The sequence below is a fragment of the Annulohypoxylon maeteangense genome, assembly GCF_022496945.1.
Source record: "Annulohypoxylon maeteangense strain CBS 123835 unplaced genomic scaffold GGS22scaffold_13, whole genome shotgun sequence".
In the NCBI taxonomy this organism is placed as follows: Eukaryota; Fungi; Ascomycota; class Sordariomycetes; order Xylariales; family Hypoxylaceae; genus Annulohypoxylon; species Annulohypoxylon maeteangense.
The window spans coordinates 537,486-556,048 of record NW_025953260.1 but is presented as its reverse complement, the minus strand read 5'-3'; the positions used below and the strand labels follow the sequence as shown (position 1 = coordinate 556,048).

General features: G+C 48.5%; 8 protein-coding genes across 8 annotated transcripts; 6 read left to right on the top strand and 2 right to left on the bottom strand.

Annotated features, from left to right (window-relative positions):
* The first annotated feature begins 1,562 nt into the window (after nt 1–1,562).
* Nucleotides 1,563–2,888, top strand: GGS22DRAFT_168053 (uncharacterized protein). The gene is made up of 3 exons (XM_047962081.1): nt 1,563–2,007; nt 2,061–2,425; nt 2,502–2,888. The coding sequence occupies exons 1-3, from the start codon at nt 1,981–1,983 to the stop codon at nt 2,566–2,568; spliced, it is 459 nt and encodes a 152-aa protein (XP_047817013.1). The 5' UTR covers nt 1,563–1,980; the 3' UTR covers nt 2,569–2,888.
* Nucleotides 2,889–5,525: 2,637 nt separating this feature from the next.
* Nucleotides 5,526–6,449, top strand: GGS22DRAFT_190491 (uncharacterized protein; the record flags this gene model as incomplete). Its single annotated transcript, XM_047964987.1, has 1 exon — nt 5,526–6,449. One exon carries the CDS (start codon nt 5,526–5,528, stop codon nt 6,447–6,449), a length of 924 nt encoding a protein of 307 aa, XP_047817012.1.
* Nucleotides 6,450–7,166: 717 nt separating this feature from the next.
* On the top strand, nt 7,167–8,846 carry GGS22DRAFT_168050 (Hus1-like protein). The gene is made up of 4 exons (XM_047962080.1): nt 7,167–7,388; nt 7,447–7,552; nt 7,609–8,488; nt 8,572–8,846. The coding sequence occupies exons 1-4, from the start codon at nt 7,346–7,348 to the stop codon at nt 8,596–8,598; spliced, it is 1,056 nt and encodes a 351-aa protein (XP_047817011.1). The 5' UTR covers nt 7,167–7,345; the 3' UTR covers nt 8,599–8,846.
* Nucleotides 8,847–8,887: 41 nt separating this feature from the next.
* On the bottom strand, nt 8,888–10,914 carry GGS22DRAFT_168046 (uncharacterized protein). The gene has a single exon (XM_047962079.1). The coding sequence runs from the start codon at nt 10,632–10,634 to the stop codon at nt 9,111–9,113; it is 1,524 nt and encodes a 507-aa protein (XP_047817010.1). The 5' UTR covers nt 10,635–10,914; the 3' UTR covers nt 8,888–9,110.
* A 240-nt stretch (nt 10,915–11,154) lies between these two features.
* Nucleotides 11,155–12,704, bottom strand: GGS22DRAFT_168045 (Sucrase/ferredoxin-like-domain-containing protein). The gene is made up of 2 exons (XM_047962078.1): nt 12,221–12,704; nt 11,155–12,161 (listed from the first exon to the last, which is right to left on the bottom strand). The coding sequence occupies exons 1-2, from the start codon at nt 12,554–12,556 to the stop codon at nt 11,442–11,444; spliced, it is 1,056 nt and encodes a 351-aa protein (XP_047817009.1). The 5' UTR covers nt 12,557–12,704; the 3' UTR covers nt 11,155–11,441.
* Nucleotides 12,705–13,398: 694 nt separating this feature from the next.
* On the top strand, nt 13,399–15,260 carry GGS22DRAFT_168043 (uncharacterized protein). Its single transcript, XM_047962077.1, has one exon. It carries the CDS (start codon nt 13,699–13,701, stop codon nt 14,845–14,847), a length of 1,149 nt encoding a protein of 382 aa, XP_047817008.1. The 5' UTR covers nt 13,399–13,698; the 3' UTR covers nt 14,848–15,260.
* Nucleotides 15,261–15,797: 537 nt separating this feature from the next.
* GGS22DRAFT_190486 (uncharacterized protein) lies at nt 15,798–16,703 on the top strand (the record flags this gene model as incomplete). Its single annotated transcript, XM_047964986.1, has 2 exons — nt 15,798–16,098; nt 16,303–16,703. 2 exons carry the CDS (start codon nt 15,798–15,800, stop codon nt 16,701–16,703), a joined length of 702 nt encoding a protein of 233 aa, XP_047817007.1.
* A 592-nt stretch (nt 16,704–17,295) lies between these two features.
* GGS22DRAFT_190485 (carbohydrate esterase family 1 protein) lies at nt 17,296–18,499 on the top strand (the record flags this gene model as incomplete). The annotated part of the gene is made up of 5 exons (XM_047964985.1): nt 17,296–17,583; nt 17,642–17,671; nt 17,724–17,848; nt 17,913–18,292; nt 18,381–18,499. The coding sequence occupies 5 exons, from the start codon at nt 17,296–17,298 to the stop codon at nt 18,497–18,499; spliced, it is 942 nt and encodes a 313-aa protein (XP_047817006.1).
* Nucleotides 18,500–18,563: the final 64 nt, after the last annotated feature.

Here is an 18,563-nt window from a genome sequence, read left to right as displayed (position 1 = left end):
ATACCGTACATAGTACCAAGCACGTTGTGGTGGGTGGGATGCGACTTGCTGCAACATGGAGGGTACATATAGTGCATTTAAGATACATTTAAAATACAATTAAAATGTTCTAATGTCGCCGTTTCCCTCCAAGACTCACACCCCCCATCTCCCATTTGCGATAAGCGCGTACCTAGTGGTAGTACTAGCAGGTACCTTACTGTACGAATTTGAATTTAAAGCGAGAGTCAGGTCCAGTTGGGATCAGTCAAGCTCCAATCAGGATGAAGGAATCAGGGGTGTCTTTACACAACGTGGCTACTGTAATTATAATGACAAACGACTAAAGTTCTATTTCTGTCCATAACTCTTTAAGCACGTAATGAAGAATGATCAATCGCATCTCCAGCGCTATCAATCGTATTCATCATATATCCTGTATTCTGTGCTATATTCTGTAACACTAATTAGAAAAGCCCCTCATTGTTTCTTTGTTTCACGTATGACAAAATTTGAAATGGTATACCCTAGCACACATCTCATGTTGTGTAATCGGTGCGGGATATCGCCGATTGCTATCGAAAAATCCCATGATACAACCGTGCCGGTGGGACGTCGAAAGGTGTGGACGATTCTGAAACTTGAAGTGGAACATAAACCCCTGGGAGATCCAACACGACGATGGTGATAATGATGCGATCTAAGGTTGCCTTGGATCCCCAGAGTCCCAGACCCCAAGACTTGCAAGTCAAGTCTTACACGTACGTACCTACATACCAACCTGGGTTAAGTGCGCAGGCTCCAGAGTGTGTACTAATATGATACATTCGTACTTGGTATGAGCCGGTATGAGGTATGAATGAAAACTTGGTTGGCGCAACACGGACATACTCTCATCCTAGCACTATTGCGTCGGTACTCCAGCTGTCCAAGGTTGGTCACTTGGTACGCTGTAGATAGTCACCTCTTGGATTGTGGACGTTTATAAATGTTTGGATGAGTGGTAGGGCGCTACTGTACGAGTGCTCTTAGCTGATGATGATCTTTAGCCGATGCGCAGAATAGGGGTTGCATACAGGTACGCTTTCAGCTCCGTTTTTTTGGTCCTCGGCGCTGTCGAAGAGGGGATCGGGCCTTATTGGACAGTTGGAGACCAATTTGAAGGATTTGGGATGAACATTGGGGGTCCATTGATTCTTCGTAGCTTGTTGATTTGCATACATTTGGGGCCAACTTTCCATAACCAATACACAACCGGTCGATGGGGCCGTAATATGAATATTCTTGTTATTGATAAAAAGCGATTCATGCATTAATACCTGCAATATATTATTCAGTCAAAATAAAGTATGTAATTAAAGTAATATCGTCGTCACGCAACAGCGAACTTCAAATTGCGAACCTTGCAGATTCATGTACCCTTCATGTACCCCATGTGGTCCGTGAGTCAACGGTCCCGGCTCTGGCCGCCAACAACTTTAACCAATGAAGAAGTAGCGAAGGAACCCCGAAATAGACGGGTTTAACTTATGTAAGCACATATATGAAGCAAGATCCATGGATGTTCCGAATTGCAACTGCGCGTACGTAACCATCTCCGTACTCAATGTTCAGCCTTACAAAATACAATTGACAAGAGACAAGCTCTAAGTGAGCTTCTACTTGGCGTTGGAGAGCTATACTTTTCTCTAGCCTTGCAATAACTTGTTCGCGCTCGATTATAGTGTCGTACGATTTGGACCCCTACGGACGGACGAACGAACGAACGAACGAACAATTGTCATCTTGTCGCGCCTCTAGCCTCCACGAGCGATAATTATAGACGGGAGCTTTGGAATCAAACCAGCTTGGTACTTTGCATGGGAGGCTTTGAGATTGCGTTTGTAATTCTGGCCGATACGCCTTGATCGCATTGCTCATTATATCCCTTGGTGTAAAGTATCAACTAGCCTTCTACCATGCTCTTTTAATAGGAGAACATAATATAACACCGCCGACACCATGGGCTCCACACTTTCTGTAGTCAAGGTAGGTGTTCACTTCGGGATTGTATTCAATCGTCAAGAAACTTACGGCTATAGACACTCATAATACCTGCGGTCATCTCCCTAATACTCTTCCTCTTATCCAATTATCTCCTCGTTCCATTATGGCGGCATTACCAAACTCGATATAGCCAATACCTTCCTCTCGACACGATATCAAACCACACCTCGACTTTACGCGGCAGAGTTCAAGACGCAATGGCTCGTTGGCTGGTGCCATCGCGATGGCGATTCAATTCGCGCGATCGTGTCGTAGTAGGAGCCGATGATGCTTCTAACCTAAGTTTCAGCTCCGAAGAAGGCGAAGAATTAGACGACGTGGATGATGATCGCCGACATGCACTATCATTAGACGCACATGTCCCGGTACACACAGATAGTATACGAAGGTTAAGCAGAGAGTAGGTTTAGGACACTTCCTTCTGAATAACCGCAGACTTCATTCTAGGACACAAGGGCTAACTATCAGGAGTATAGTTTAGAAGAAGGCTTCCGAGATGATAGCGACGAGGAGGACGATAATACACGTCGTGTTAGACGGTAGTACGCCTCTCGTCGTTAATTAGTACAGGGGTTAGACTTGGCGGCATGATTTTAGAGCGATTGCATTTTCTTCCTGGGACATAGGACATTGCTGTTCGAATGCTAAAAACATTGGGGAACGGCTGAATCAAAAAGCAGTCATAGTTCGATTGGGTATGGATTATACCAGAGCGAACGTGACTTGGCAGGATCTTGTAACCATATTTAGTGAGTTTGGAGTCTTGAATAGATCCTCATCTTCGAGATGCAGCCTACACGTCTCAATTGAGGCGATACATGGACGTCTTAAGAACGACAACTTGGACTCTATTGAATTTGTTGGATTGATCAATACATCTTAACTAACATACCCGATATCAACAAATATTGTTGCTCAGTCTTCCTCACGGACTATCTAGGGAATAGCTACTGCTTACCTCTTTGGTAATCACGAGCAGATGTTTTGATGCTTAAGCAAACCCGCTAAGTACCAACTCCGCCATGGTATCCAGTGCTATGGTCTGTCTCGACTCGTTTATCGGATGATTTCTGCATGCCAAACAGATAATTTCCGATTTGCTGTCACCAGCATTTTCTTGATGCAACGAGGTTGTAATGGATATTTCGGGATCGGTCTAGACTACTAGAATAGGGGTCATAATTACCTATGTGAGTAGGTAGGTACCTAGGTAAGGAGAAGGCGCCTCTAATATGTATCTAGGTATGTCTTATCTTAAGCGCAGTGTATAGAAGTTTGAATATGTTGGTAATCATCTAAGTAGTTCCTTGTACCGGGTTCCCGATGTTAATTGTTAGGTAGGCACTCTATAGTAGACACGATACCGAGACAAGCATGAACGCTTTCTCTCTTTTCATAGAGCCTCATCTAAACTTATACTCACTAACTTAAACCGGACATTGAATGTAACCGGTATATTGAGCCATGACACCATTTACATAGTATAGCCGCATTCTTAGATACACCCATGTGATTCGAAAGATAACAGAAGCAAGCCGAAATGGAGGCTATGAGAAGACTAACAAAGCTTCAGAACTACTTCGCTAGCTAAAACTTGACGCTATTTCTCTTACATGTAGACTAACAAACTTAGAAGGGACGAAAACGAGAATAAGATAAATGGTTAGCACACGATGTTGTATTTAAAACCCCGCGTCTAATTTTGAATCTAATGGATATTGGGTACTGTTTGAAAACATAACGCCATTCTCATCTTCCGTCTCCGGATTTACGAATAATATCCATCGGTAGGCTACTATATACGGGGAGGCTGGCGCGGAAGGTGGTGGAATTTCAAAAGGGATTGGATCGTCGAGACCGCATGCGGAATGAGCCAAGGTTTACTAGGTGATGTGCCCAGATACCCGCAGTCCGCGTCTAATACCTATCATGATGCATGGACGGTAGGCACTTAGACATACAGCGTACATATGTATGTGCAATATGTACAATATGTGCAATATGTACACATATGTATGTGCTAATGAATCCAATCGTGCCTTGTCTGCACGTGGCCGAAATCACATTCCAAGCCTTATCTTGCATCCCGGCAACCATCACGAATTCGGCCATCTCGAAAAGGGTAAGAAAAGACGCACATGAGTATGCTTATCTGCCTTGCGAGTACTCGCGTAACCCTTACTACGATATAATCCGGTACAATCCAGTGCACATGATGCCATACCTAAGTAAAGGGTGGTGGAGCTAGCTTTTGCTTAATAGCCAGTAGACAGTGGACAGTGGATAGTGGACATTGGTCAGTTTATTGTTCAATGGGCACTTTATACATATACCTACCAAGGTACGGACGGTACTGTGTAGGTATTTTAACTGTTGATGTGAAGTTGTATCTGGTATAAGCCACACTCTCTAGACACTCTCTAGACACTTTCTAGACTCTCGATACCGTGAAGAAGAAACCTTAAGAACGAGAGGAAGATACATACCTTCACACTGTATCTTCTACCCTATAAGATCTGTTCCTGGGCTGGATAAATTATAAAACGATTGGTTCTCTTGACCATCTTCCTTTTTTAAACCTTGGAACTAATTCCAAGAAATTCGAGCCCAAAAAGGTTCCACAACCTCGGAAGTCAGCTCTGATTGCATGAGGAGGATTCCGACTCTCCATTCTGCCTTGGCCTATCCCGATTCACAAATGAGGCTGCGTTTCTGGGACCGCATACCTTGGTAGTCATCGAGCGAGTTGGACACAAAACACAGAACACAACCCCTAACGACCAATCGACTTACGTCCCGCAACCGTATCTGAATCATTTCGATCACATCATTAGGACGTGATTTGGATGGGCTGTGCTAGGGATTTCCCTCCCAACATTTTATCCCTAGCAATTATCGTCCCCGTCTCGTCTCTTACATACTTGATCATTCCTCCGTAATCGAGGTATTTGACGTATCCTACCGATTCGCCGGACCTAAACGTTCCCGGTTCTCGTCAAGGTCAAAACTAAGCCGCGCACGAGGACGTCAGACACAACATTTGAAGCAAACAGGAAAGGGAAAATAAGAAAAATAAACTGAGACCAGTTTTAAAAAAGCAAAGGACGCCTCTTAATCCTACCGTCCCGCTGATTGGGTCGGATTCCCCAGCCAAAAGCCGAAACAGGCTAACAGCTATATCCTCCCCAATTCTGACTGTGTGTCTACTGTGGTTGTGGTTGCAGCTCGCTTGCCATTCTGCCCATTCCAGTGCGTACCTGGGGTAGTTATTCAGACTGTCCCGTCACCCAAAACAACACTTACACAAGTTACCTGGCCGCAATTCTACAGTAACCTCAGGCAGGCTTTGTGGTCACCAGCTGGAGCCTTGTTTCCAATTCAATTCTCCATCATCATCCCGCCTATTCCTCCCGTTCTTATAATCAATTCCCAAAACCAACCTTATTTATTCCACCTACAACACCCATCCCCCGGTCCTCTCCAATCGGCGACCAACCACCATGAGGCCGCTACCCAAGGTCAGCCTGAAGCTTCTCAAGAAGCTGCTCTCGCGGCGAAGCACCAACGACGCTTCTTCCTCCTCTAACACAACAACCATCACCTCAGCCCATCAACAACATCAACACCACCACACAAACCCCCCCACCAACGCCACCACCACCGCCAAGAAGCCCGACATAAAGCAAAAACAGCGCATCCTCGCCCCCGAGCCCCCAGAAGAATGTCCCATATGCCACGACCCCGTCGGCCTCGCCAACCCCGAGGGCATAATCGAGTCCTGGACCTCACTGCACTGCGGCCACCGCTTCGGCACGCACTGCATCCAGACCTGGCTGCAGGAATCCATAAACCGCGACCAAACCGCCAACCCGTCGTGTCCGATCTGCCGCACGACTGCCAAACACCCGTGCGGCCACCTCATCTCACCACCGCCCTTCGCCTCGATGCACCACTACCCCAGCAGTCTCGACTGGACGGCTCCACGGCCCCCTCCTAGCCCGCCGCGCCACCAACAACGCCAGGTCCGCCGCCGCCTCACCCGGCGACCGGGGCATCCGCTTCGTCCGCCGCCCGCGGATCTGAATCGGCGGACTGCGCAGACGGTCGGCGAATGCCGCACCTGTGCCGAGAACGCGGACTTCGACGCGCGCATGCAGCGGATCCGCGAGCGCGGACGCCAGGCTACGGGGGACTCTGGGGTGAGCTCTGGGAGCCGCGGCGCTGCGGCGATCAAGGCTATGATACCCGGGTTGGGGTTGAAGAGATCGGGGGCGAATACGTTCCGTGCTACGGTGGTGCAGGTTGGGCTTGATCCGTTGGAGGGAGGGGGGAGACAGCGGAGTAGTGTTTTCTGTGGCGCGGCGACGAGAGGGAGGAGGGGGACGCCGCCGCCGGGGGGGTTTGGGAGACGGTTGAGTATTTAGGAGATGAGTGCTGGGGGGTACGTTTAGATGGATGTGATGGGGAGAAGCTAAGCAAAGAGAGAACAATGGCATGATGATAGAGTCTGGAGGGATAGATGGATGGACAGACAACCGGGTCGATATGGCCTCTCTTACGAATCTCTTCATGTATGGATGGTCTGGGTCTACAGCTGGCTGGATGGTACAACAGCTCGTTCATGAAGCTATGGAGTTCTTAGGCTAAGGTTCAGGTTCATCTTTAAAGGGGCTCTTTTCACTTTGATGATTATGGATTGTGTGTTATGGATCGCGATTGCATTAAGGGGTTCTAGGTACATGGTCAAGTAGGCAAGGACGGCCATGTCACGAATTTACTAATTTACTACATACGAAGTCTATGATGCTTCTTTCCCGAATTACCGCCTTATTTACGGAAGGCGTGGAAGGCGTGAAGGCATCTACGGCTGAAGCTGAAGCAATGATGATGATGGCGGGGTACTCCCACTCTCACTATTTCGTTAGGGGTTAGGATCCGGCGTAGTGGGGTGATAGTGTCAAGATGGAGGGGTACGATTTCCGTAATCTTTGGGTTTCTGGTCCCTAAACGGAAAGCTGGATGGGCTTCGATGGGGCGCCAGGGATAGCTTCGTTATACTTACCCCGCACTATAGACAAGCTAAGGATTAGGCATCTTGGTCTATTATCTTATCGATTAAGCTAATCCAATCGATGCGGTGACTTGGTGCTGACTTCTGACTTCCATGTGAAATCATTGGTTTAGACTTCTCATAAATCATATTTCAAACGTGCGTTTGCATCTGCATTGTTTGCGCGTCGTTTGTCGCGTGTTCTTATATGATAGAACCCTGTCGGACTCGTGCCGAGGACACGGCGCGTTGTAGCCTGAAAATGCGAAGATGAGGTTCAGATCGGATATCAAGAATATACGCACATTCTCAAGTGAGTTGAGAATAGCGCCATAAGCCCTATAATACGGACGTGCGTCTAATCTGACTAGAACTTGTCGCTGCCCTCTCGTCCCTTGAGAAGATTGCCTGGGTCCGTCTTGACGATGAGACCGTACGCTTCACCGTGATTCCGGATACCGGTTCACAAGTCTGGGCGTTCGTAACCCTTGGCTCTTATGTTAATATACTCCTTTCTAACACTTAAGGGGTAGCTCGTTTTCTATGGACTTCATATTCGACAATTATGCCTTACAATCTGCAGAGCCAAACAACACCATCAACCTTGAGCTTCCTCTAGGCCCTCTCCAGCGTGCCTTAAAGTCCGCTCTTAACGGCGTCTCGGCATCAATTCGCCTCACGAAGAAAGATGGAATTCCCGTATTATCCATGACCATCACCACAACCACCGCACCAAACAAGGAAGCTCAACCGCAAGGCGTAGCTCGTTTTGGCGGCGCCAACGCAAACGTCGCAGGTCTCCAATATAACGATGACGATGACGACGATGGCGTGTTCGCTCACGAGCCACTAGAAACAAACCTGCACCGCGAGCGCGAGAAGATAATCACACAGGACATCCCAGTGCGAGTCCTACACCCCGACACCGTCGAAACCATAATGCAGCCCAAAGTGCGCGAGCCCGACGTACACATCCAGCTCCCTCCTCTCCTGCAGCTCAAAGCAATCTCAGACCGCTTCACCAAACTCGCACTCGCCTCCCGCCCCTCCGGCTCCGCCTCCACCGCCTCGCCTAAACTCGAGCTCAGCGCAAACATGCACGGCGGCCTGCGTCTGCGTCTGAACACCGACACCCTCGACGTCGAGAGCATGTGGGCCGGCCTCGAGAACCCCGAGCTCGACCCCGCGCAGCTGCCTTGTCCGCTCGAAGACCACCCCAGCACGAAGTTCCGTGAGGGCGGCCCGGATAAGTGGGCTACGGTTCGTGTCGACGGCAAGGATTGGAGTAAGGTGCTTAGTGTGGGACGCTTGGAGGGACGCGTTATTGCGTGTTTTGCGGACGATCATGCGTTGATTATGTATGTTTATGTCCCGCAGTATGATGATACCGGCGCGGAGGACTCGGTTGTTACGGTGAGTTTGGTTTGCGTTTCCCCCTTGGTGTTTGCCATGGTGGCGGGGTTGTTTGTGTGTGTGTGTGTGCTAATGGGTTTTAGTATTATGTGTCCTCGTACAGTCTATGAGGATGGATATAAAAAGGGGATTCGGTGGGTGCTTGTCGTTTCGAAATCGGCAATGGTGTCTGGGTTTCCCGGGGTAAAATTGATTCATTCGGCGTATAGGGATGAGATTGTAGATGGGTCGATAAGTTTCATGGGTCTTGTCTGCTTGTAGCTTGCTTAGTTGCTGGATATACCGCTCATAGAGTAGAGGACGCAAGTCACAGCTATATAGGGGTTTAAATGAACCGAAATGAGAAATCATCCTGTTACTCCTGTGAGAGAGATGTTAATTCGAATGGGATTATAACTTGACTGTTTGTTTGAGAAATCTGCGGAGGGATTCGAGCGACTAGATTTAGTTGCGAGTTGAATTCACACGATCTATCTTCTCGAAGAACTCAGTCAAGCACCCCTTATCCATAGAGGAGCAACGCGATTCTATATTTTCCTTGCCTAATTTTACACACACAACGGTATCCTCATCATCACCCATACCCCCTAGCCTCACACCCATAAACCACCTCAAACCGCCCCTATAACTTAAGAACCATCCAATTCTCCCTCTCCCCACCCTCCTCCTTCTTCTCCCGCTCCTCCAAAACCCGCTTCAAAACTCCATCAACAACCCCCTGCATCTCCCCACCCCCAAACCACCTCTTCGGCCCCGCGTACGAGCCCACAAACCCGTCCGGCCCAGACACGAACACCAGGTTCGTACCCGGCTTCGCGGTCGGGTGGGCCGTGGTATAGCTCTTCGGCGCGGCGCGCGCACACGTGCAGTTTATGTTATACCGGCTTGCGTCATTCGCGTCGGGGAGTTTAGTCAGGAGGGTGGGGGAGTGCCATGGGCATGTTGAGGCTGGGGGGAGGAGGGGGGTGGATTCTCTAATAGACCGTGTGGGAGAAAGCGCGGAAGACTCTTCTGATGACTGGGTGCGTGAAGGGGGTGGTGGCGAGAGCGCAGCCTGTAAATCTTCCGCCCCGATAAACCCGCCCTCCTCATCCACAAAATACGCCACCCGGAAACGCTGCGGATGCCGCTCCCGCATCTCCCGCAGCTGTCGTGCCAACGACGCCTCCTCCTGCTCCACGGTCTCCCGCCTCTCCTTCCGGTCCGCGGTGTCCCCTCTCAGACTCTTGACCCACCCTTGCACCGTCCCCTGCGCTCCAGACACTTCCCCCCGCCCCAGCGCGTCTGTGGAACGCCGGTTCGCCCATAGGATCGATACATACGGCTTTTCCTCCTCCGGGACGGGTGTTTCAAGCAACTTTGCCGCGACTTGCAACGCGGGCGCAATACCCGTTCCACCGGCGAGGAACACGACGTTAGAAGCGGAGCCGAGACGTTTCTCTACGTCGAAGCTGGGGTGCGGGCCGCGGAGGTGTACTTGTGAACCGGTGTCTAGTTTGCTGAGGTACGTGGACATCTCGCCGCCGTCCAGTTTCCGGATTAGGAAGCGGAGTTCCGCCTCGTCGTTGCTGGGTTCGCTGGGTAAGGGGGTGTAGTGCCGTGCGATTTGCAACTGTGGCTGCTTGGTTTCGACGGACCAGATGCCGTGGGCCCAGGCGTCTTTAAGTGAGGCTGTGGAACCTGGTTTGTTTTCTCCTGGGGAGGAGTCCCCGGCGCGCACGGTGATGACGAAGGCGGTGGGTGAGACTTGCTCTTTGGAGGTTATGGTGAAGGGGCTGAAGGAGGATGTGTTAATGACGGGGTTCTTTTCCGTGGGCGCGCTTTTGAGGACGATGGCGAGCATGATGACGGCGCTGAGGCCGGCGAGGTTGAAGAGGATCCATGTCTTGTATTGTTGGCCGCGCCCGGGGTGTGGTCCTGGGTGTTGTTGTGGTTGCTGGGCTCCTGGTGGAGGATTCTGGGGTGTGGTGTTTTGGCGGGCTGAGAGGACTGAGAAGGGTTGTGTCCTAGGAGAAAGGATGCGGGATGAGATTTGGTGCTGGTTTCGTATGGGAAGTGAGTGAGGTCTAAGACAGGCTGTTCGTGAGCCGGAGAGAAGACTCGGTCTCGCCCGGCCGGCGCATCTTGCTGCTAATGAGATATTCATAGATGTAAACTCATTATTATATATAAAAGAATTTATTTGACATCAAAAAGCTCGGTTTTGACTTCGTCTGTATGAATTGGCTTGAATTAGTCTTGAAAGTGAATTTTGAGAAACAGAGGATTTAGTTATCAAATGAAAATTAATAGGTTGCCAGCTGGTGACGGCCGCGTTTTAGTCATGCCAGGTGTGGATCACCTATTTATGCCAGCGCCTCTGGAAAGAGGTAGTTTTTTGTTCCTTGGAATATTTGGTTTCTAGTGATAGACGAGGGACTAGAAGCAGTAGGGAATAAGTGGTATCTATGAATACTAGGTAGGTAGTGGGCTTGGTGATTTTTATGTTGTAAATTATGAAGACGACTTCTAAGATAGTCATGGCATCTACAGTGAGGTGCCAGACCAGTGCGGACGCCCCATATTTTCATATATTGCCGATATAACAGCTAAAAAAATATCTCTTATTATCATTACTCAACAACGTCTTAAACTCAAGAGTTGAGTAATTAATATTAATCAATTGCTTAAGGAATTATTTAAATCTTATTCTAGCTGAGATTCTAGTAGAATTGAATGAGGTAGAATAGATAAAATCCTAGTTGCTGTTATGTCAATAACAGAGGTAAATATGGGGCGTCCGCACTGGTCTGGCACCTCACTGTAAATACCCCCTTGAGAGTCGTAATTTTTCTATTCCGTTTCATTCCAAGCAAGTTTCTCATGAGTCGGGGAGTTTGATCGTGAATAATCATACAAGACCGCGAGTCTATCGTATCGTGATAACATCGCAGTGTTCCCACATATATAACATCTATATTCTAAGGATCTCTCCCTTTTGATTGATCCCTCCTCTAAAATGGTCGGCGATAACATTGCCATTTAAAATGGTCTCCTTAATGACCCCCTCTACATGTTTCGGGTCTATCCTACCGTACCAGATTCCATGGCCGGCTAAGGGGTGTTCGTTACCCGCGCTGTTCTTTAACTTTGGCGGTAGGTAGATAATAACATTTCCGGCATACTTGTGACCGCCGATATGGCTGATCTGAGCAATTCTTGCCGTGTTCTGTGTTTGTGTTTCTGATGTAGTGCCAGAGAGTTGCGGTGCAGTGATACCTTCGTCAAGTGCCGGCCCTTGAAGGACGTCTATTCCCGCCCGAGGTAATTGTCTTTCAAATTCCTCTTGCAAGATGGGTCCGTAGATACCACATCTCTTGTCCCGCTCTCCATGCCCGCATATTAGAACGAGAACGTCCTCTACATCGCGCACTCCGTATAGTAATTGCTGATACGTCTCCTTCCGTGTTAATCGGTCCTTATGTATCGGGGATAATCCATCATTCATCGGATGTAACTTCTCCGGCAGTAAGTAGCCCTTTACTAAGGCTTGTACGGAGTCGAATGACACTCTTGGGAGGAACGGGATGTATTTGAAGCTGGGGACAAGGTAGACGGATGACGTCTGTACCTCCGGTCGTCTAGAGATCGCAGAGGGGAAGGAAGCGTTTACGATAGAGACATTATGGAATGGCTATAAAATCACTAGGCGTTAGCACAATATCATATTTGGAACCAAGTCATAGAACTTACGTCGCTGTAAACACCTCCTCGACCGATCAGCTCTTTCAAGTCCGCAGCCAAGTTATCTCCGCTGTTATCCTCCTCTATCCGCGACGACCAATCGTCCTTGCCAGTGCATATCAGAACCTGTTGCGCATATGACGCTATGAGGCCATTTAGATTAGCGCTCGTATCAATACCCTTTCCCCAGGGCATCGATGGCGTATCAGCGCAATCGCAGGTCGGCTCAGGGCATTTCGGGACCGTATTTAAACATCGCCGCGTGGCTATCGGGATTCCGATGTTCGTTCGTCTTCTAGATGCGGCGCGCCTCCACGCTCCTCTGGCTAACGGTCGCAAAGACATTGAAATGATAAAACAGGATCGCGACCTGTCATAGAACAATTATCTCTAGTAATAGCCATGTCAGCTTAAAGGATGATGGAAATTTGGTCGACTCGACTTTTGTAATAGGTGTGCTGCGGTTCGTTTGTTAATTGTCTCCCGAGTTTCCGGTTGTACTGTGTGTAGCTCCGAGCGTCGGAGTTACGGAGTTACGAAATCGGTTTATTAGTAATCGCTCTTGCCCTTGAAAGTGATTGGATACCAGGTATTTTCTCTCAAGTACAATCCATCAAACGCGTACCTGCCCTCGTAGTCGCCTTTGAAAATAAGTTCAATAAAGGTTGTCTGATGTCTGATTGTGGTGGGAAAGAGCTATTCGTTCTTGGAATAATTGGCCGATGTGCTCTTTTCATTTCTCCCATCGGTCCTAGGATTCGTGCTTGGCTTAACAAGTCATGTCCTCTCCTCTCCCCCTTACCCCCTTTTCTACTTAGTTATTCGTTACCACTACTCCAATTACTTTATCAACAATGTCTAGGCGCCCGGCCGAGTCATTTGGATAGAGATGGATCTTATAGAGATGACCGTGGCTATCTTATTCCTCCACCGGATCTGAGCGCCTGATTACAATTGACGAAGTTCGGCGTTGCACTACCTTGAGCAACTGTTGAGATATTCACAATGGCATCTAAAATAGCAATTGGAATCGACTACTCACGCGGAACGGTCGAGGTTCCTACCACGTCCGACTTTGGCCTCTACCAATTAATGTATAGGTAAAGACGTAATGCTAAGTCTGACATTTAATCTAGATAGGCGGCGAGTCTATGACGTCGGAGGTTCGATGGAAATACGTCGGAACAGAGAACTGTTACGTACACCATGGAGTGTCAGAAAAAGTTCCATATGCACGTTACATCGTTAATGCGCATGGCTTTGGCGATAGGCCAGGAGAGGGGTATGGGGAGTATTAACCACCAACGCCATATGCAGTTGGATGATGATTCCTGTGCCCTAAACAGGAAGCTATCTAGTTGATTATAGGTAGTGACTTAAGCATAAAAGGATGCTTCAATCCGGTGGGATTAAAGGGTAATTCTAGAAGGTTACGCAGATTCTGACAAGTTATAATACTGAATACGGGCTTACCTATCTAGTAAGCTATGCAGTCTGGGGAAGAGACTCGTCAAAATGTCGAAGGCGGAATTGAAACTGAGGGACTTACCAATAATCCGTTGACTCACAACGACCTATCTGAGAGAATTGACCCTATCACGGTACTTGAGGCTTCACCCACAGGGCGCATATACAGCTATGGGACGGAAAATGGGCTGGTGCATTTATTTGACTTGCATCAAGACAGACTTTTCAAAACCCTTACATCTCAAGACTCTCTGAGCATCGAGCAGATAAGCTGGAGCTATGATGGAAAGTACCTCTGCTTCTCCGACACTGACCGAATGGTCTTCATCATATCGGTAACTACGGACGACAGGTCTCCAGAGCTGGTTGTGGTAACCAAAGCAGAAGTTTCAGTAAGGAATATAACGAAAGGGCCGATTACGCAATTGCTTTTCCGACCTGATTTGAGTTGTCTATTGGTATCTACCTCAAACACTGTCCATACCATCTCGCTCATATCATTCTCAATAGTTCACTCAGCTGAATTGAGGATTGCTGAATGCAAGTGGATTGTTCACCCTCAGAACCCAGAACTAATCATTGGATTCGGCCCTGAACATACACAGGTTCTGGGCTGGGACTTAATTGAGAAGCAATTCTATATTACATGGCTAGCGGGTTCCTCAGAGCAGCTGAAAGTTGATCAAGTCATCGCCACTCAAGATAAAAGACACATACTAGTCCAAAAGTCGCATCGGGACAACAATGTGACTGAAAAAGGTCACCATTACTTCGAAACGTCTAAGTTATCAACGCCTTCACCGTTGAGAGTTCCAGCCGTATTGCCGCAAGACATATCATCTGAGATCGTTCTTCCATTGTCATTCCAGTCAGACAATCGCCTCATATTCCTTTCTAGAAACTTCTCCATCTGTTCTTGGAAGATTCCTTCAGACTCGGGCAGATTCATCGTTGCCTCAAGACCTAGACCTAACAACAATATAGACACCCCGACTTCATCTGCCTCGAGTGTTACCCCTGAAAAGGAGTTTGAGGAGCTTTTCTCATTGCCATGGGACTCTACTAGCAGAGATAATCTCTCTCTGTGCGCTGTATGGGGAAAGGAGAAGTCTTTTCTCTACCCGAGAAATGGGGAGGTGGTTGTTGTTCGATGTGAAGTTCTGGGTTGATGCCTCTACAATATTAGACTGTGCGCCAAAGTATCCTCTTCCCTGCCTATGTGGGGTAATATACACATATTATGGTAGGTGAAATGCCGGTTGTGGAACATAGGGGATAGTTCTGATTACCTCATTCCGGTCACAGCAGCTTATGTAATCTGATCTAAGGGGGGTGTATGCTTAAGAAGTTGACCAAGTATTGTCCAAGTCTCCTAAATAACAGTTCACAACTCACGTTACCATGTTGAAGTTGATCCTAATAGAATTTCTAGTTAACTCATGAATAGGGGGACTTCAGTTGGAATACCACCACTACCATGACATCTGTTGGTCACAAATTAACAATGATAGAACACTCACCAAATCCTCCGTGTGCCCCCTTAAATAAACAGATAAAGACTTAACAGAATAGAACATATATGGATATTACTCCTGTTGTCATGTTTATCTTTGAGTTATGTTATATGATCATGTGCTTTAAGCATAAAAAGGGGAAACTGGAGTTAAAAGGGGTAAACAAGAACATGATCCTATCAGCTTTAACCAATAGACTGAATTCCCTCTCTGTGACTATCATTCCCCCACCAGAGACAATGACATGCCTATGAATATTTATCCCATAATGTTGTATCCATAACGCAGTCGTCGTCGCCTCAAAGCTGGTCATGACGGCCGCCAGCATACCCCTGAGACGAGTCTAATTAACCAGCTTCATATCGAGCAGACTCTTCAAGTCAGCGCCGTAGTCAACTCTGTATCAGCCGCTTTCTACGAGCCGCGACTCCAGTATAAGCCGCATAGTTTATCTTACTAGGTACTCATCTACCTCCCCACCATCCAGAGAATTCTTCTTGTCCTTTACATCCCACACCTCAAACCCTCTCACAAAACCTTTCCTCCTCATCTCCCAAATTTCCTCACTCACAACAACCAACTTGCAACTCGCGCAATCTTTCATCATGAACGCTTTACAGCGAATCTGCCCCGTTCACGGCGATGGCATCGCCTTCATCCGCGACCCTCCCCGTCCCTTCCTCCCGCGCGGATCCTTCCGCTCGCTCATCCGCTGGATGTATTTCTCGTGGGTCTTCGGTGCCGTCTCTGTGGGCGTCGTGACCTTCTTCCATATTACCGGTTTGGTGTACCCTAACCATGGCGTGTTCTCGATCATCCCTAAGCTTATCGCGGAGTCAGACGAGCCTGTTGTGCGCTTCAAAGCAATTGTTGTTGTGATGCAGGTATTGGTATACCTCCGTTCGGGTAAGTTCTGGTTTATTTCTTTTATTGATACCTATAATTATTGCTGCCTGTGACGTTCTTTTTTAACGTCAATCTCTGTTTCGATGTATGGACGACACCCCACCTCATCGCATGTGGTGTATTAGTTGATGGCTTGATTACTTTCAGATTCCAGCAGAACTTGAGACGATATTCAATGATTCAAATGCTAACTCCGGGATCTAGTCATCGTCACTACTCCTTCGTTCATCGGCTGTCTCAACATCTCACGCCCCCAACCCATCTTCCGAACCTGGGTGGGTGCCTTTCTTCACAGCGCCTCAGCAGTGGCAACGTTCGTTATGTCCATGCAGATTCTGCCTGGCGCGTGGTTCCTGTCGGTCAAGCTAGCCACGCAAGAGCATGATTACATGCTTCAGCTTCAAGGAAAGGCCGTCCCGGTCGCACGCTTCGTTTCGGCAACTGTGATCGCGGTCTTCATGCTGAACCAGATCATCTGCGCCTACCTCATGGCTATCATTTCGTTCGCCCAGATAATGCGCGCTAGAAATGTCACTGGCTTTGAGATAATCGGCGTCGTTGTCTTAGGTTATCTAGTGTTGCCGCGAGCCTATGTAAATCAGTAGATTCCTTACGGGAATGATTCGGCGGACAGTTTACTTCTACGGTTACGGCTCATGGTTCACGGTTTAACGGCTTCACAACACGACCCAATCCATACGTCGACGGTTTCAATCAAGGATGGAATGGCTGATAGAACTTCGTGTTGATTTCAAGGGGTGACGGTCTTTCTCTGTACGCGATGAAAGCATGGCAATGGAATATTCCATCTCGGGAAAGGCATGGGAATGAAAAGGGGCAAAAAGGTCTACTTTTTCTGTTAACGGTTACTTTGCTCAATCAATCAAGTCCGAATGTTGATTTCTCATGAATGGAATGACGTTACATGCGTGATGACCCCTAATAATACTCCATCCAACCAAACATCGTAGCCCTGACTTTACTATTCGGGCAGGTGGCCAAGACCTGGTAGCTTTGACCTATCACATGCGATCCTTCGGTAAGTGATTGGTAAATATAGATCAGTATCGCCGATCGCCTTTCGTCAGTAGATCATTTATTAACATGAACCCCTGGATTAACTAAATATGTTCAAGATGATTGAGAGCTATCCTTCGAATATCTAGTCTTTTTGGGGCAGAACGAGCCATCTTCGCGATGAAGTCCACTAACTTCATAACGGCTATCGCGACCACTCTGGGCATCGCAGCTACCGCTGCCGCAGCAGGGACAGCGGGTTGTGGCAAAAGCCATCCACTCCCTAACATAACACAATACTTCGGCCTCACTAGCAGCGGGCGATACCGAAGCTACTCGGTCCACCTCCCGGCTAACTATAGCGAAACAACGGCATACCCAGTCGTTCTAGGATTCCATGGCTCAAGCAGCGTCGGGCTGTTCTTCGAAGCAGACACCAAGATGAGCGAGGCCCGGTTCAGCGGTGATGTACGTGACATATCTACCCATGATACCCAAATCACGAACCAACTGTTAACACACCTAGAAAATAATGGTCTACCCCAACGGCGTAGACGTAAGTCATCCCCCTCCCATTCTTATAACCCAAGTAACTAAACCCCATAAAGGGCGCCTGGGCCGGAGCGAACTACTCCGAAGTATCAGTGCCGGAGGACCTGCAATTCGTATCAGACCTGCTCGACGCAGTGCGGGACTCGTACTGCGTCGACGACAGCCGGATCTACGCCACGGGGTGAGTCCCCCTTCCATAAAATCCACTGGGCAGTCTAGGTATAGCACTAACAGGTAGGCTCCAGGATATCCATCGGCGGCGGCTTCGTCAACACAATAGCCTGCAGCGCCTTAAGCTCGCACTTCGCCGCCTTCGCGCCTGCCTCCGGGTCTTTCTACACGGACAACGACGCGGCGCACGGAAACTGCACTCCGGCACGCACTCCCATCCCCGTGCTCGAGATCCACGGCGGCGCGGACGCTAGTGTGTTTTATGCCGGGCGCGCGGGCGAGGGAGGCGAGGAACCGGGTATTGAGACGTGGTTGGGGTGGTGGGCTATGCGGAACGGGTGTGCTGATGGGGGGAAGACGGTTGAGGAGAGCTTTGGGGGGGATGTGGTGCATGTGAGTTGGGGGTGTGGCGGTGTGCAGGGGGGGTTGCAGCATTGGAAGGTTGAGGATATGGGTGAGTTCATTTTTTAACTGTCTGTCTCATGGTTGGGGTCTCTCCTTTTGTGGAATTGTCGTTTGCTGATGATGTGTGTTGCGGATAGGACATTGTTGGGCGTCGACTGAGATCAACTTCTCCCAGATTTCGGTGGGGGAGGGACCGACGCATATACAGGCTTCGCAGATTATTATGGAGTTTTTTGATCGGTTTACTAAGCCTTGAAGGAGGTGGGGTATTGGTAATATGGTCTTGCGGGATGGCACTGGATATACAGCTGTGTAATATT

Bases quoted from the DNA above. Each gene is read 5' to 3' on its own strand.
- GGS22DRAFT_168045 (XM_047962078.1), bottom strand. From the start codon at position 12,556: ATGTCTTTGCGACCGTTAGCCAGAGGAGCGTGGAGGCGCGCCGCATCT. The intron at 12,162-12,220 runs GTAAGTTCTATG...GTGATTTTATAG, and splicing joins GAGGAGGTGTTTACAGCGAC to CCATTCCATAATGTCTCTAT.
- GGS22DRAFT_168046 (XM_047962079.1), bottom strand. From the start codon at position 10,634: ATGAATATCTCATTAGCAGCAAGATGCGCCGGCCGGGCGAGACCGAGT.
- GGS22DRAFT_168053 (XM_047962081.1), top strand. From the start codon at position 1,981: ATGGGCTCCACACTTTCTGTAGTCAAG. The intron at 2,008-2,060 runs GTAGGTGTTCAC...TTACGGCTATAG, and splicing joins CCACACTTTCTGTAGTCAAG to ACACTCATAATACCTGCGGT. The intron at 2,426-2,501 runs GTAGGTTTAGGA...TCAGGAGTATAG, and splicing joins ATACGAAGGTTAAGCAGAGA to TTTAGAAGAAGGCTTCCGAG.
- GGS22DRAFT_168050 (XM_047962080.1), top strand. From the start codon at position 7,346: ATGAGGTTCAGATCGGATATCAAGAATATACGCACATTCTCAA. The intron at 7,389-7,446 runs GTGAGTTGAGAA...TAATCTGACTAG, and splicing joins GAATATACGCACATTCTCAA to AACTTGTCGCTGCCCTCTCG. The intron at 8,489-8,571 runs GTGAGTTTGGTT...AATGGGTTTTAG, and splicing joins CGGAGGACTCGGTTGTTACG to TATTATGTGTCCTCGTACAG.
- GGS22DRAFT_168043 (XM_047962077.1), top strand. From the start codon at position 13,699: ATGCAGTCTGGGGAAGAGACTCGTCAAAATGTCGAAGGCGGAATTGAA.